At 42.9% G+C, this 15,735-nt stretch overlaps 1 protein-coding gene across 7 annotated transcripts; it reads left to right on the top strand.

The window, feature by feature from the left end:
• The first annotated feature begins 109 nt into the window (after positions 1-109).
• LOC126379157 (ribosomal RNA processing protein 1 homolog) lies at positions 110-15,316 on the top strand. Of its 7 annotated transcripts, none has more exons than XM_050027807.1 (12): positions 110-340; positions 2,295-2,374; positions 3,954-4,103; positions 5,330-5,432; positions 7,983-8,074; positions 9,130-9,257; positions 10,062-10,113; positions 10,332-10,432; positions 11,546-11,695; positions 12,407-12,564; positions 12,841-12,941; positions 13,346-15,316. In XM_050027807.1, exons 1-12 carry the CDS (start codon positions 139-141, stop codon positions 14,069-14,071), a joined length of 2,043 nt encoding a protein of 680 aa, XP_049883764.1. In that variant the 5' UTR covers positions 110-138; the 3' UTR covers positions 14,072-15,316. The 7 variants fall into 7 exon arrangements, with proteins under 7 accessions (XP_049883764.1, XP_049883765.1, XP_049883766.1 ...); XM_050027808.1 differs by lacking the exon at positions 10,062-10,113 and adding an exon at positions 9,928-9,979; XM_050027809.1 differs by lacking the exon at positions 10,062-10,113 and adding an exon at positions 9,794-9,845.
• Positions 15,317-15,735: the final 419 nt, after the last annotated feature.

Below are 15,735 nucleotides of genomic sequence, written 5' to 3'. Positions count from 1 at the left end.
AATTTTAAATCAACGAACCGTCAAAGTAGGCTGTAGGGTCCTCAGATCTTTGCCTGTTTTACAATTTAAACAATAACAGCAACACAGTGACACAGTGTGTCATTGTCATGTCAAACAGAAACATCCACATTTTCAAAAATGAAAATTGCACAGAAAACCAAAATTACACAGCACGAAAACAAGAAGAAGAAACTAAGTAAACCCAAAAAAGAACATGTGTTAATTGTAGCGCAAGAAATAAAGTTCGCCAGATTGCTGTCTGGAAATGAAAAGAAAACTCGCGATCGCGCGCTCAAAACATTAAAAAAATGGCTTTTAAACTGTTTTGAGAAGGGTTATGGTGAGTTATGTTCACAATTGTATCATTATTATTCGACTTTTAGTCATGTTCACTTAAAAATACTATTTAAGAAATAACACGTTGAAACATAACCTCAAAATGTAAACATACTTTTTACGTCGTCTATTTATTTATTTATAAAGTGCAGCCACATCATATACATTAAAACATTTTTACATTTAGAAGGTTACGGTATTGTGACTAATATACCTATATAACAATTACGGCGTACATAATTTATACAATTAAGGGTAATATTTAAAGTAAAATTAAAATTATACAGCCAACATAAAAATTTGAAATTAGAGAAGTATAAGTATAAGTAAGTAACATCTGTTGAGCTTTATATAATCTAGAATTTTTCTTATATATATATATTCAGCATCGTCATAGAATAAGGAGTAAAAACTATGTCGTACAGTGAGAATAACGCGATCTGCCAAGCCTTTCGTAATTAGTCAGAAAAAAAATACCTGAATATTGAGGTACAATAAAAAATTGCCGTAAATTATCAAAGGTAATATAAAATAAATAATATAAAGGTAAGAGACACACTGACTTTGCCGTTGAGAAACTATTATCTCTGTATAACGTATGTAGTTGTGATTAGTTTACTAACTTGCAAATAAGTTTGTAATCACAATAACAATTTTCAAATATTTTCCTTTACTTGCACTGTAAGTTCTTTGCCTTTCTTTTTTTCTATTTTTCTTTTTTTTTTTCTAGGTCTATAGGAAGTACCCCATAGGTTTAGATTCTTCTAGAGAACCTTACAAAAGATGGCTAGGTAGTCAGAGGTGTATACCTAGTACATCCACTCCTCCAAAATACAGAAGTGGCTGTTTAAGAAAATTTGTAAATAAAAAATCCAGGAACAAATTAAATGTTACAATAGTTTTAAATATATTCTAGCTTTTTTTATTTTTTCTGCTATATTTTATCTAATACTTCAATGACACAAATAAATAAAAAAAAACATTTACTTATACTACCTTACCTTTGCCTACCCCTTGAGGTATTTTTTTTTTAGGCTTTTTGGCGGGAAACGGGAACGGGACAGTTGCTTTCTTCATTGAATAATCTAAATAATTAATACGAAGTGGTGTTTTGTGGTTGATGATCGCATTAAGTTAGTCGGAAGACATTCGCGAGTGTTATTATATTGGAGTATTCAATAAACAAAGTGTATCTGCCTATTTTCGCTTCGTGTCAAGAAGCCGCTTCATAACTCGAAAGTTTATGCGGACTTTCGAGTTAATTCGTTTGGGGTTCGGAGTAGGAGTCTACTCCGAGGGTGGGGGCTTAGGTTTCATCATCATCACCTTTCATCATTTCATCATTCATCAAGAAAAAAAATACGTAAGACATGGCTGTATGGGCATAGTTCCCTTTGCCTTACCCTTCAGGGAAAACCAAAACAAAAAAAAAAAAAAGTATTTTTTTTATAAAAAAAAAGATGTATGCTACCGGTTGTTGTCGACGTCAGTTTCGCGCCTTTTTTATAAAAACAAAATGTTATCTATAACAGTCATCTAATGTAACTTTAGTGAAGTGCCTGAATATTACTGGCCTTGGTTCCTGCAGACAATTCCCAATTTTGTTTTAAGTTATACCTATCATTTTCTTATCCACCGGAAATGCAAGGGATGCGTGATTGATAGCTGTTAATCTTAAAATTAACAAGTAAGTGCGTGAATCATATAGGCATGTCGATAATATGCAACCCGATTGAAGTGTGCTATCAACTTAATTCTGTCAGTATATTTATTATAGGTATAATTTTTAGAGGTTCGTTAAAATTGTTGCCCAAAATTGACGTGTGTTCCATAAATTTTATGCTTGTCGATTACCTGTACTCCTTTTCGGCGGATATGAAAATGACAGGTATAACATACAATGGAGTTAAATGGTGTGTACCAATAACTGTCTTAATATGTATGTATATCTGTTTTAGAATTCAAAGAAGATGACTTCGCGCGCATTTGGAAGGGTCTATTCTACGCGGTGTGGATGTCTGACAAACCACTCATACAGGTACATAAATATACATAAATAGCCTATATACGTCCCACTGCTGGGCACAGGCCTCCTCTCAATCAACCGGAGAGGGTATGGAGCATACTCCACCACGCTGCTCCACTGCGGGTTGGTGGAGGTGTTTTTACGGCTAATAGCCGGGACCAACGGCTTAACGTGCCCTCCGAAGCACGGAATCAACTTACTTTTTCGGACAATCAGGTGATTCAAGCCTGAAAAGTCCTTACCAAACAAAGGACAGTCTCACAAAGTGATTTAGACAATGTCCCCATCGGGAATCGAACCCGGACCTCCAGATAATATAACGCTCTTACCACTAGACCACGGAGGCTGTTTATACTGGTATATACCTCAAAACAAATAATACAAAATAAAAAGCGAAAGTAGTGTCTTAGTCAGTTGAATTTCCTTCGTCTCTGCTACGGGTAATTGTCGTTATCTTATGTATGTATAGTATGTGTAAAAACTCTTTATTTCCTCTACAAACATAAGCCAAATACAGTTGTATACAGAGTGTTAGTGACACCGTAATGAATACTGAGTGGGATGATTCAGCAAATGATTCTGAGTTAATATCAAGTAAAATCATAGTATGTTTTCTTTATTGTATATAAGTAGGTACGTAATTGAGTTTGGTGTGTCCGTGGCTCACGTTCGATAGGTCTCCCATAACACCAGCGCCGCGGCCCGTGCTAAGCACGTGTCACGGCATTGTGCTGAGGGAGATCCTTTTTTTTATTTTGGGCGCCTCCATTGTGTATCTAATGTCTGTATTATTTGTCTTTTTGTCTTTGTTTTTTTTTCTATTTTTATTATTTCTGTAATGTAAGTTTGTAAATGTGGCGTCCAATATGGAAATTAATATTTTCTTTCTTTAAATTTTCCGTCGCAAAATTCATATTTTTGTCATTTGCGATGGAAAAATTCATTTGATATTAATCATCCCCCTAAGTATTCGTTACGATGTCACTTACACCCCATACAAGTACAAACAGGTGACCATACAAGTACGTATGGGTGTTAGTGACACCGTAACAAATACTGAGGGGAATGATGCAGGCCATGATTCTGAGTTGATATCAAGTGGAATTCCCTGTCAGAAAATTAATGAAAGGTTTTAGTGTTTTTTTTATTCCACTTAAAATTCCAACTCAGAATCATGGTTAAGCAAGAATGAAGAAATACATGAATACCTTAACATTCCAACTGTCGCTGAAGAGATCAAGAATTACCAAAAGAAACGTATAGAGCTACTAGCCGATCATCCGAATCCCCTCGCATCAGAGCTTATAGACCTCGTAAATGTGGTGAAACAACTGAAGAGAAGCCATGTTGTGTAAAGTGGGAGGCTGTGACACTGGTTGTAGTGACACGTCTCCCACAGACGTGTCTGACACTGGTTGTAGCTCCTGACACGTCACTTATCCACTCAACAAAACTGCTTATAGTCTAGAAGACTGATTGTAGTTTAAACAAAGAAAAAAAAAGGAATCATGGTCTGAATCATCGCTTAAAGTTTTCGTTACGATGTCACTAACACCCTTTATAAACATGTAACATTCTTTGTATATTGCAGGAGGAACTGTGTGAGAGCATAGCCGGGATTCTGGACCAGTTTTCCAGTGAGCAGTACCGTCATGCCCTGCTGATGGTCAAAGTTGGCCTTAAGGCGGTGGCGACCGAGTGGCATGGTATCGACCACCATCGCATGGACAAATCTCTCATGGTAATATTCGGTAACAGCTTTTAAGAGAAAAAAGTATACTATATTTATAAAAAAAATCCTTTCGACTTTACGAGTTTGAAATCATGTTTGGATCATAGATAAATGATATAACGTGGTTACGATTGAGCCGCCAAAGGCCCCTGACATGGCTCATGTAACGATTACTCACTTACATCAGTAAATTACACAAAGAGTTGGGAATCCCAACAGTAAGTGAAGAGTTAAAAAATGTAAGCTGCTCTTACAAAAACAGAATAACAGCCCATCCTAATATACTGGCCAGGCCGCTCATGGATGAGCACACACAACTAAGACTAAAAAGGAGGCTGCCGCAGGATCTAGCCAACTAAGGCCCAAAATAGGAAGCGACACTGGTCGCTTACCTAAAATGATACCTATACACCACAAGAAGTGCTTATTATCCAAGGGTGATAGATTGCGAACATCAGTAAATAGTAACCGGGACTAAAGGCTTAACGTGCCTTCAGCACGGATCATCTTACTTTACTTTCGGACAATCAGGTGATCAGCCTGTAATGTCCTAACCAAACTAGGGATGACAAAATGATTTTTACGTTATGTCCCCACCGGGATTCCAACCCGGGATCTCAGGATCGTGCGCCCAACGCTCTAACCACTGGACCACGGAGGCCGTTGGTTGGTATAAGGGATAATAAGCAGGGTTAATGGGGTTGGTAATCCAGCTCACAACCCACACGGTAGAAGATTATTCCTTATTCTAACAGATGGTTCTCTATATATTTTAAAAAATTGTAAATTTGTTCGTAAATACCTAGATTTATTTAAACGTCGCGAAGATCTCCCTGTAAAATACATATTGCGTCATGGAAAAAGCTTAAATTTACCTATATCTAGACTGGTCCTACATTCTTCTAGCCCATATGTGATGTCCATCAAAATTTATAATAAACTGCCTAACATATTAAAAGAAGAAAAAAGTGACAAAATCTATATTAAAAAAATAAAAGAATTTCTAATTAATAAATGTTACTACAGCACTAGTGAATACCTTAATGATACTGATGTTACTATTTGTAAAGCTTCCTTCTCGCTTTTAAAGTTCTATTTTGTTGTGCCCGAAAGGGTCTATGATGTGAAACTCATATGTAACTTACAAACTTGTACACCATCATAGTATGCAAGTAAGAATTTTGAATAAATATTGGTTTATACCTAATATGAATGTGGTTGATGTTACATTACAGCTGGTTCGAAGATATCTTCGGGGTAGCCTGCGCTGCGTAGCCCGTTGCGGGTGGAGCGAGCAGGCGTGCCGTCAGTACGCTAAAATGTTATCTGGACCCGACGGTGAGTGCCTATGTATTTCATCACCAGCCCATTAACGTCCCCACTGCTGGGGCACGGGCCTTCCCTATGGATGGATAGGGAGATCGGGCCTTAAACCATCACGCGGGCCCAGTGCGGATTGATGGTTAACGACTGCTAATGCAGCCGGGACCAACGGCTTAACGTGCCTTCCGAAGCACGGAGGAGCTCGAGATGAAAACTTTTTTTTTGTGGTCACCCATCCTATGACCGGCCTTTGCGAAAGTTGCTTAACTTCAACAATCGCAGACCGAGCGCGTTTACCGCTGCGCCACCGAGCTCCATACTACGTATAGAACGGCAACTCTCCGCTCCTCACCAGCGGCTGAGTTAGGTTTACCTCGACCCCTCGAACATATACAGTATACACTTTGCAAGACAACACACACACACTACACTTTTACACTTTGCAGTATACGGAAGACTCGACAGAAGCCCTCCTACAACTATACGTTTAATTCTGCTGGCCAGTTATTCTGTGCGCCATGTGGCCGAACCTTCAAATCGAAGTTCGGTTTTGCTAGCCACATTAGAGCCTATCATAACATCGACCTGGGATAGACATTTAGGAGTCGCCGTCGCCGGACACGGCTTGGACGCGATGATGATGACACTTTGCAACCATGTCACATTAACTTTTTTTGACAAATTAAACCGTAAGTCTCATTAAATGTCAAATATGATAGTGCGACAGGGTTCTAAAGTGGGTACATGATATTGCTTATGACTGTACTAGGTTCAAGATAAATTATGAATTTCTTATAACTAAATATGAATAATATATTATAATATACACTTCTCATCAAAAAAATCGAAACACCTTGCAAGTTTACGTTTTGTCAGGATTATCAGAAAAATGTGTACATTTAGGAATAAATGTTAAATGTCGTTTAATAGTGAGTAATATGAGCTTATCAAATCTTAATGTTAATGTTCTAAATTTAAATGAATTTTTCATAGGTTTCGTATTTTGTTAAATGAGTCATTTTTATTCCGTATGGAGTATAAAGGAAATGGATAAAACAACACACGTAAATGAAAAAAAAAGCTAATAAACGTTTATTTAATAACTTGTATTCCCTCCCCGAGCTCTAATTACTGCTTCCATACGGTTCTTCATCGATCGGATGAGAGTCACGATCACATGCTGTGGTATATTGTCCCATTCCTCTTGGATTGCATCTTGCAGCTGGCTAAGTGTTTCTGGGGCAGGATCTCTTGCTCGAATTCGTCTCTTTAATTCATCCCACAGATGTTCAATGAGATTCATGTCCGGGCTTCTTGCTGGCCATTCCATAATAGAGATATCGACTTCGTTAAGATAATCTCGTACGACGCCCGCGGTGTGAGCCCTAGCATTGTCGTGCATGAATATGAAGCCGTTGCCAATAAAATGTGCATAGGGCATCACATGAGGCTCGAGACACTCTTCGACGTACCGATGACAGTTTAATGCAGGCAGACGTGGCCCAGACACGAAAGCAAGCTCTGTCTTACCGTCGGCGCTGATTCCTCCCCAAACCGTCCACGAACCGCCACCATAGCTGACCTTTTCTTCAATGCAGCATTGTGCATAGCGTTCTCCGTCTCTTCTGTAGACCTTGTTCCTTCCGTCGTTACCATACAGCATAATTTTACACTCATCAGAAAAGAGAACTTTGCTCCACTGTAGGTATGACCAATTTAGGTGCTCACGTGCAAAGTTAAGGCGCGCTCTTCGATGGTCTGCAGTTAATTTCGGCCCATTTGCTGGCTTATGCGGTACCAGTCCACGATCCTTCAACCTTCTTCTAATTGTAGAGTCACTTACAGCCACCCTTCGTACAACACGAAGCCGCTGCTGCAGTTGAAAAGCGTTAAGGCGTCGATTTCTTAAAGAAGTTGTTACAATAAATCGATCATCTCGCTCAGAAGTGACCCGATTCCTGCCAGATCCTGAACGGCGCGTGAACAAACCAGTCTCCCGATAACGTTTATAGACTCTATGAACAGATGACAGGCTTAGATGCAGTCTTGCAGCCACAACACGCTGACTAAGGCCAGAATCCAGCAATGCCACAACTTGGGCGGCTTCTGTGGGCGAAGTATCCATACGTTTTAGAAAAAAAACCTTTTTTCAGACGTCCCAAAGTCACAGTATTGAAATAAAAAACAAAAAGTTTAAGGATAGGCGCCAATTTTTAGTTTTTAAACGCTAAATGTACTCCAACCCTAAACACACATTTGTCTCAAAACAGTGATTCATTTCGTTTATAAGATAAACAAATGAAATTCTAATTTTGAATTTAGAATTTTCGCTTATTACTGTAATGGCCAAACTGCCAGCTATACATTTATGTATTTTTTTTCATCGTATGAATTCATTTTTGTGTTAAATTCGGACAGAAACAATGAAAACGGAAGTGTTTCGATTTTTTTGATGAGAAGTGTATATGAATATATTATAATATTATATATGAATAATATAATACGAATAATAAATAAATATGAATTTCTGATAACTAAATTTATTTTTTATTTCTTCTCCGATAGGTATTTTGGCCGTAAAGACACCACTGTACGCCCGCAACGCCACATCAATGATTTTACATATCATCGATTGTTACCTAGAAGAAATTGCAAAGGTATGTAAGTCCTAACTTAACATTCTCTTCTATCGTGTGGGTTGTGAGGTGGATTACCAACCTCATCAACCCTGGTGTTAGGGGTTCTTGAGCTGCTAAAGGCCCCTGGCATGGCTCATGTAACGACTATGTACTTGCATCAGTAAGCAGTAACCGGGCTTGTAGCACGGATCATGATAATTCGATATTCACTTTTCTTTGTTGTGTGATATATCTCCGAAACGTCCGGGAATGTGGGTTTCCTCACGATGTTTTCCTTCACCGATGAGCACGCGATAATCATTTATGAATCAAATAGGGAATGCAATCTCGCGAGATCCCGAAATCTTCGGGAATGTATGTATTAATTGTTCTTTTTTTAAGACATACATAAACTCACGCCTATTTTCCACCGGGGTAAGCAGAGACTATAGGGTTCTATTTGCTTCGATCCTGACATACTTCTCTTGCTTCCTCCGCATTCATCAATCGCTTCATACACGCACGCCGGTTCCGAGTAGATCGTACTAAACCTTTTCTAAGGACATCTCCAATTCGGTCAATGTAACTCCTTCTAGGGCCCTTTGTGTTTTTTTTAAATTATTTTTTTTTTTACCACGCTGCTCCACTGCAGCATGGTGGAGTATGCTCCATACCCTCTCCGGTTGATTGAGAGGAGGCCTGTGCCCAGCAGTGGGACGTAATAGGCTATTTATGTTTATGTTAATTTTTTTTACCAGCCTCCGTGGTCTATTGGTTAGAGCGTTAGGCTCACGATCTGGAAGTCCGGGTCCGATTCCCGATGGGGACATTGTCGAAATCACTTTGTGAGACTGTCCTTTGTTTGGTAAGGACTTTTCAGGTTTGAATCACCTGATTGTCTGGAACAGTAAGATGATTACGTGTTTCGGGGGGCACGTTCCCGGCTATTAGCCGTAAAAACACCTCCACCGACCCGCAGTGGAGCAGCGTGCTGGAGTATGCTCCTTACCCGCTCCGGTTGATTGTGGGGAGGCCATTGCCCAGCAGTGGGACGTATATAGGCAGTTTATGTTATGTTATTATAACTTTTGCAGGTATCACAAGGCAACATTCCGGCGGACAGCGTGGCGGAGCTCCTGCGGCCGCTGTGCGTGTACATGTGCGCGGGGGGCGAGGCGGGGGTGTGCGCCGCGTGCCGCCGGGCGCTCACCGCGCTCGTGAGGCAGTCGGAGCTGGGTCTGCAGTACCAGGGCAGGGCCGCCGCCTGGCAGCAGGTAGGTGCTAGTGAGGCAGTCGGAGCTGGGGCTGCAGTACCAGGGCAGGGCCGCCGCCTGGCAGCAGGTGGGTGCTAGTGAGGCAGTCGGAGCTGGGTCTGCAGTACCAGGGCAGGGCCGCCGCCTGGCAGCAGGTAGGTGCTAGTGAGGCAGTCGGAGCTGGGGCTGCAGTACCAGGGCAGGGCCGCCGCCTGGCAGCAGGTAGGTGCTAGTGAGGCAGTCGGAGCTGGGGCTGCAGTACCAGGGCAGGGCCGCCGCCTGGCAGCAGGTGGGTCCTAGTGAGGCAGTCGGAGCTGGGTCTGCAGTACCAGGGCAGGGCCGCCGCCTGGCAGCAGGTAGGTGCTAGTGAGGCAGTCGGAGCTGGGGCTGCAGTACCAGGGCAGGGCCGCCGCCTGGCAGCAGGTGGGTCCTAGTGAGGCAGTCGGAGCTGGGTCTGCAGTACCAGGGCAGGGCCGCCGCCTGGCAGCAGGTAGGTGCTAGTGAGGCAGTCGGAGCTGGGGCTGCAGTACCAGGGCAGGGCCGCCGCCTGGCAGCAGGTGGGTCCTAGTGAGGCAGTCGGAGCTGGGTCTGCAGTACCAGGGCAGGGCCGCCGCCTGGCAGCAGGTAGGTGCTAGTGAGGCAGTCGGAGCTGGGGCTGCAGTACCAGGGCAGGGCCGCCGCCTGGCAGCAGGTGGGTCCTAGTGAGGCAGTCGGAGCTGGGTCTGCAGTACCAGGGCAGGGCCGCCGCCTGGCAGCAGGTAGGTGCTAGTGAGGCAGTCGGAGCTGGGGCTGCAGTACCAGGGCAGGGCCGCCGCCTGGCAGCAGGTGGGTGCTAGTGAGGCAGTCGGAGCTGGGTCTGCAGTACCAGGGCAGGGCCGCCGCCTGGCAGAAGGTAGCCTGGCAGAACTTGAGGGGCAGTCGGAGCTGGGGCAGTGGTGGTGTTGGTTGAGCTGATGGTAGCCCGGACTAACGACTTAACGTCCACTCTGAAGCACGGAACCATCTAAAGTAATAAAATAAAGTTATTCTGTATTTTTTCTCAGATGGGGTGCCCGGAAGGTGGTCCGGATGCGTTACAACTGGTGTCTGATGATGATGATGATGATGAAGAAGTCCCAGATGAAGAATCCGATGGTGAGGAAAGGTAATTATTAAACATGAGTATTTTATCCACCTATAACCACACCCCGGACACTTCATACAAACTACCTCGTTTTACACAGACACTACACATTAACTGAGGAGCTCGGTGGCGCAGCGGTAAACGCGCTCGGTCTGCGATTGTTGAAGTTAAGCAACTTTCGCAAAACCCGGTCATAGGATGGGTGACCACAAAAAAAAACATCTCGAACTCCTCCGTGCTTCGGAAGGCACGTTAAGCCGTTGGTCCCGGCTGTATTAGCAGTCGTTAATAACCATCAATCCGCACTGGGCCCGCGTGATGGTTTAAGGCCCGATCTCCCTATCCATCCATAGGGAAGGCCCGTGCCCCAGCAGTGGGGACGTTAATGGGCTGGTGATGATGACGCATTGACATTATCGTAAACGTGCAACTGTGTGGTGACGTGTGAGGGCTGCCAATTTCAATACCTAATTTAACTGTTATTACTTACTTACGTAAGATGCATCTTTGTTTTATGAATGTTACATTTGCGTATCCAACAGCCTCTGTGATCTAGTGGCTAAAGCGCTGGGCTCACGATCTGGAGGTCCGGGTTCGATTCCCGATGGGGACATTGTCGAAATCACTTTGTGAGACTGTCCTTTGTTTGGTAAGGACATTGCAGGCTTGAACCGCCTGATTGTCCGAAATAGTGATTCCGTGCTTCGGAGGGCACGTTAAACCGCCTCAACCGTAAAACACTTCCACTAAACCACAGTGGAGCAGCGTGGTGGAGTACGCTACATACTCCCTTCGGTTGATAGAGGAGAGGCCTGTGCCCAGCAGTAGGCTAGTTTCCAACTAGTCAAATCAGTTACTTTTTACTAAACGTCAAAACACGAAATTACTATGGAATTTGTATGAAAAAGCACTCTGTGACGTCATAGAAAAACGTGACAAAATGTCGGACTTATTATTACGTTTTTCTTGATTAAAATTCATAAATAAGTTTAATAGAAAAAAGAAAATGTTTTTCGTTAGTTTTAGATGTGTCTTTATTTAGTAATCAGAATTTCATAATTTATCTTGAACCTAGTACACGACCCAGTTGAACGTATATAGGCTGTATGTTAAAGTTATATTTGTGTCCAACAGGGAACGCATCCTGGACCCCCGCGCGGGTCGTGTGGACGTGGTGCTGTCCCCGCTGCCAGTGCCGAGCGCGCGGCTCGCCAGCATGCTCGGCGAGCTGCTCGCCAGCACCGGCTCCAAGGCGCACAAGCGAGCCAAGATATGTATGCAGAGGTGAGTGAATAGATCTCATTACATACATACATACATAAACTCACGCCCGTAATCCCTAATGGGGTGGGCAGAGCCACAAGTAATCAAAGACAACTTGCAGCCACCGTTGATACGAATTCCAAAGATGGATATGATGAACCTTATGGTGATAAGGGATCAGCCTATCGCCCATAACATTAGTCCATCATGTTAGAGGACACAATCCCTCTGTCGGTTTTTACGACATGCCCGGGAAGAGAAGCAGCTGAACGTGTTCTATGTTTTTTATATGGTCCCAGAACAGCATAGAAGCAATAGATCTCATTGTTACCGCATAAGTGCGAAAGAGACAAACAATCAGCATTCAGGTTCAAGTTGTGCCGTGGAGTACCAACCTCATCAACCCTGGTGTCAGGGTTATTATTGCGCCGCCAAAGGCCCCTGACATGGCTCGTGTAACGACTACTTACATTAGCAAGTGGTAACCGGGACCAACGGCTTAACGTGCCTTCCGAAGCACGGATCATCTTACTTCCGGACAATCAGGTGATCAGCCTGTAATGTCCTAAACAGTCAGAGCTCGTCGGGACGGGTGTTCCACAGGTCTTCTAAGGACATGACCAATCCACCGTCATTTCCATGTGCGGATGTCCACAGTATTCTACTCAACCAAGCTCCACAGTTCTTCAATCGTAAGACAGAATCGATGTAATGTTAAATTCTCCCTTGCAGGTTCCAGCAACTAGCGAACAAGGAGTACCCTCTGGCCATCAAACCGGAGGAGGTTCCAGCAGAGGTGGTGGTGAAGCCCAAAGTGGGCCGCGCTGCGAGATCTCTGCTCACCCTGGAGAAGACACTGCTGCCGGCGTCTGATGAACTCGCTCTTAGAGGTAATAATCAATTCATAGTATAAGAAGACCAGGTCTTCTCTTCTGTCGTGTGGGTTGTGAAGTGGATTACCAACCCCATCAACCCTGGTGTCAGGGTTATTACTGAGCCGCCATAGGCCCCTGACATGGCTCATGTAACGACTATATACTTACATCAGTAAGTAGTAACCGGGGCCGACAGCTTAACGTGCCTTCCGAAGCACGGATCATTTTCATACGCTCTACGTGTCCAAACCAACATTGAATATATGATTGTGGTTTCTGTTTTGCTCTTAGGTCTAAGCCGTAAACATCGTAAGCGACTGCTGGCTAAAAGTCGAGCTGGACTGAGTATCGTCGAGGACGTCGCCGCGCTGACCGCCACACATAACAACGCTGTAAGTACCACTTGACGATGTAAGTTTGTACGACCGTGCACCACCGATTAGGGTGTGCGATCCCGACTCGAGATCCAATCAATAATATAATAATTATTAATTATCTCCATTTCTTTCACTACGTTAATTCAAACGGTTTTGTTCTTTTTAATCTTCTCGCTAAATCTATTTAACACATAACATAAACAGCCTATACACGTCCCACTGCTGGGCACAGGCCTCCCCTCAATCAACCGGAGGGGGTATGGAGCATACTCCACCACGCTGCTCCACTGCGGGTTGGTGGAGGTGTTTTTACGGCTAATAGCCGGGACCAACGGCTTAACGTGCCCTCCGAAGCACGGAATCATCTTTCTTTTTCGGACAATCAGGTGATCTATTTGACGATAAATTTTATATTCTAGGCCGGTGACTGGAAAGTCGAGGAAGCGGCCGAAGGGAAGAACACGAAGGGCAAACCCGAAGACACGTCCAACAAAGAAAATGTCAACAAGAAAAATAAAAAACGGAAAGCGGACAAAGAGAACGGAGACAGCCCCACGAAGAAAAAAAAAGTAGACGATACACTCGTCGAGAACAACAAAATACAAAAGCAAAAAAATAAAAAACAAGCGAAATCCGAGCCCAAATTGAACGCACAAAAAGGTGACGCGAAAAATATACAAAAAACACAATCTGGCGCGCAGAAACCAGAAAAACATATTCAAAAATCGAAAAACGCCCCTACAATAATAAAAGAAAAATCCAAAACGGACAAACCTAAACTGGACATGGAAAAACCTAAACCAGAGACGGCTAAACAGAAAAAACCCGAGCCAGAAAAAAAACAAAATAGCGCCATCAAAGTTAAAAACGCGCCAACTCTCGTAACGAAAAAGGCCAAAATATATCAAAAACAGTTGTCCCCTAAGGAAAAAAAGGATAAAACCTCATTTGACACGCCCAAAAAGGTGAAATTCGTTCTTAAAAACAATTCGATGCAAGGTACAATTGATTACTACAAAAGTGTGAGGCAAAGTCCCAAAATTCCTTTCGACAGCAGTCGGAAACCTTCGAAGACCAATTTGAAGCCATCTACACCGTCTCCTATAAACCCCTTCTTCAAAAAAAAGTGGAAAATTACTCATTAAAAAGAACCTTTAAAATTATCGATTGCATACAACACACAGAAACAATAACTCAATTTATTTATTTATTCAATCTTACAACTCTCATTACAGGTATACACCCAATACGACAGTGAAGCAATCTTAAACACTAAACATTATTACAACAACAAAATTACATAATATCATTGATAACAAATCACAAACATGGTGGCTTTTGCGAATTCACTCAGAGAGCAGCAGAATAGGTCAATTGTCTCTGCTACAGTGTTAAGATTGCGCAATGCGCGTGTGAACGGCGCCTGCCCGAGCAGGTTAGTGCGTGAGCGCGGCACCGCCAATTATCTGAACACCGCAGAAATCAATATAACAGCATCGCGCCTGTATCCCCCAAGGGCTAGGCAGAGGTGTATACTACACGCACTCCTCACCAGCTATAAGTTTCGTATCTTCTCTTGTGTGGATTGTGAGGTGAATTACCAACCTCATCAACCCTGGTGTCAGGGTTACTATAAGTCGCCATAGGTCCCTGACATGACTCATGTAACGAGTTCAAAACCCAATTCGAATTCAGTGGTTTACAGCCCGAGTCGGGATTCGAACCCGGAATTTAATTTAATTACCCGAAATGTAAGTTAGTCCTCCAAAGCCATTATGGATTTTAAAACCAATAGTTTTATCTTTACTTTATGTAGTTTGATACATTGTATAATCTATGGTATATCATCATCGCTAATTTAAGAGCCACGCTCTTGTCGGTGTAGCATTCTCCATGCTACTTTTTTAGCGAAAAATAGGGCAGTGGTTTCCCTCTTGCCTTCCGCCCCGCAGTACTCTGACGCCCAGACGGGATGGCGCCCAGAGTAGTCAATTTCAAAGCCGTACTAGGACTCCTGTCCGCCTCAAATGTCTATGGAATATAGCAAGCTAAAAATATCATCAAAATCGGTCGAGCCGTTTTCGTATTTTTGCGAGACTTACGCACTGTAATTACCTATTATAAATACGTAACAGATTTTCTACAATGACAAAAAATAATGAAATAATAAATATTATTTTAACATTTCCAATAATGCTGTTACTAGCATTATCTTTACGAAGTCCATAATTTTGCGCTGGCAACATCGAATAGTGTTATTTGATTGGAGAAATGGAATCAATGTTGCCGAGTTATGTAAAATAAATTAATTCTGGGGTGTTTAAGCAGATGTTACTTAGACAATTTGTTAAATTTGGTTCATGTATTAAATATAGTTTTAAGTATTAAAATGATGTTTTATTAACACGTATATGCACAACATAACATACATAAACTGCCTATATACGTCCCACCGCTGGGCACAGGCCTCCCCTCAATCAACCGGAGGGGGTATGGAGCATATTCCACCACGCTGCTCCACTGCGGGTTGGTGGAGGTGTTTCTACGGCTAATAGCCGGGACCAACGGCTTAACGTGCCCTCCGAAGCACGGAATCATCTTACTTTTTCGGACAATGTGATTCAAGCCTTGAAAAGTCCTTACCAAACAAAGGACAGTCTCACAAAATGATTTCGACAATGTCCCCATCAGGAATCGAACCCGGACCTCCAGATCGTGAGCCTAACGGTCTAACCACTAGACCAAGGAGGCTGTTATGCACAACAGGGGGGTTTATATGGCCACATCGAAGCAATTCATCTAAGAAAGC

This window comes from Pectinophora gossypiella, chromosome 28 (genome assembly GCF_024362695.1).
Source record: "Pectinophora gossypiella chromosome 28, ilPecGoss1.1, whole genome shotgun sequence".
Taxonomy (NCBI): domain Eukaryota; kingdom Metazoa; phylum Arthropoda; class Insecta; order Lepidoptera; family Gelechiidae; genus Pectinophora; species Pectinophora gossypiella.
This window is presented reverse-complemented; position numbering and strand designations above follow the sequence as displayed.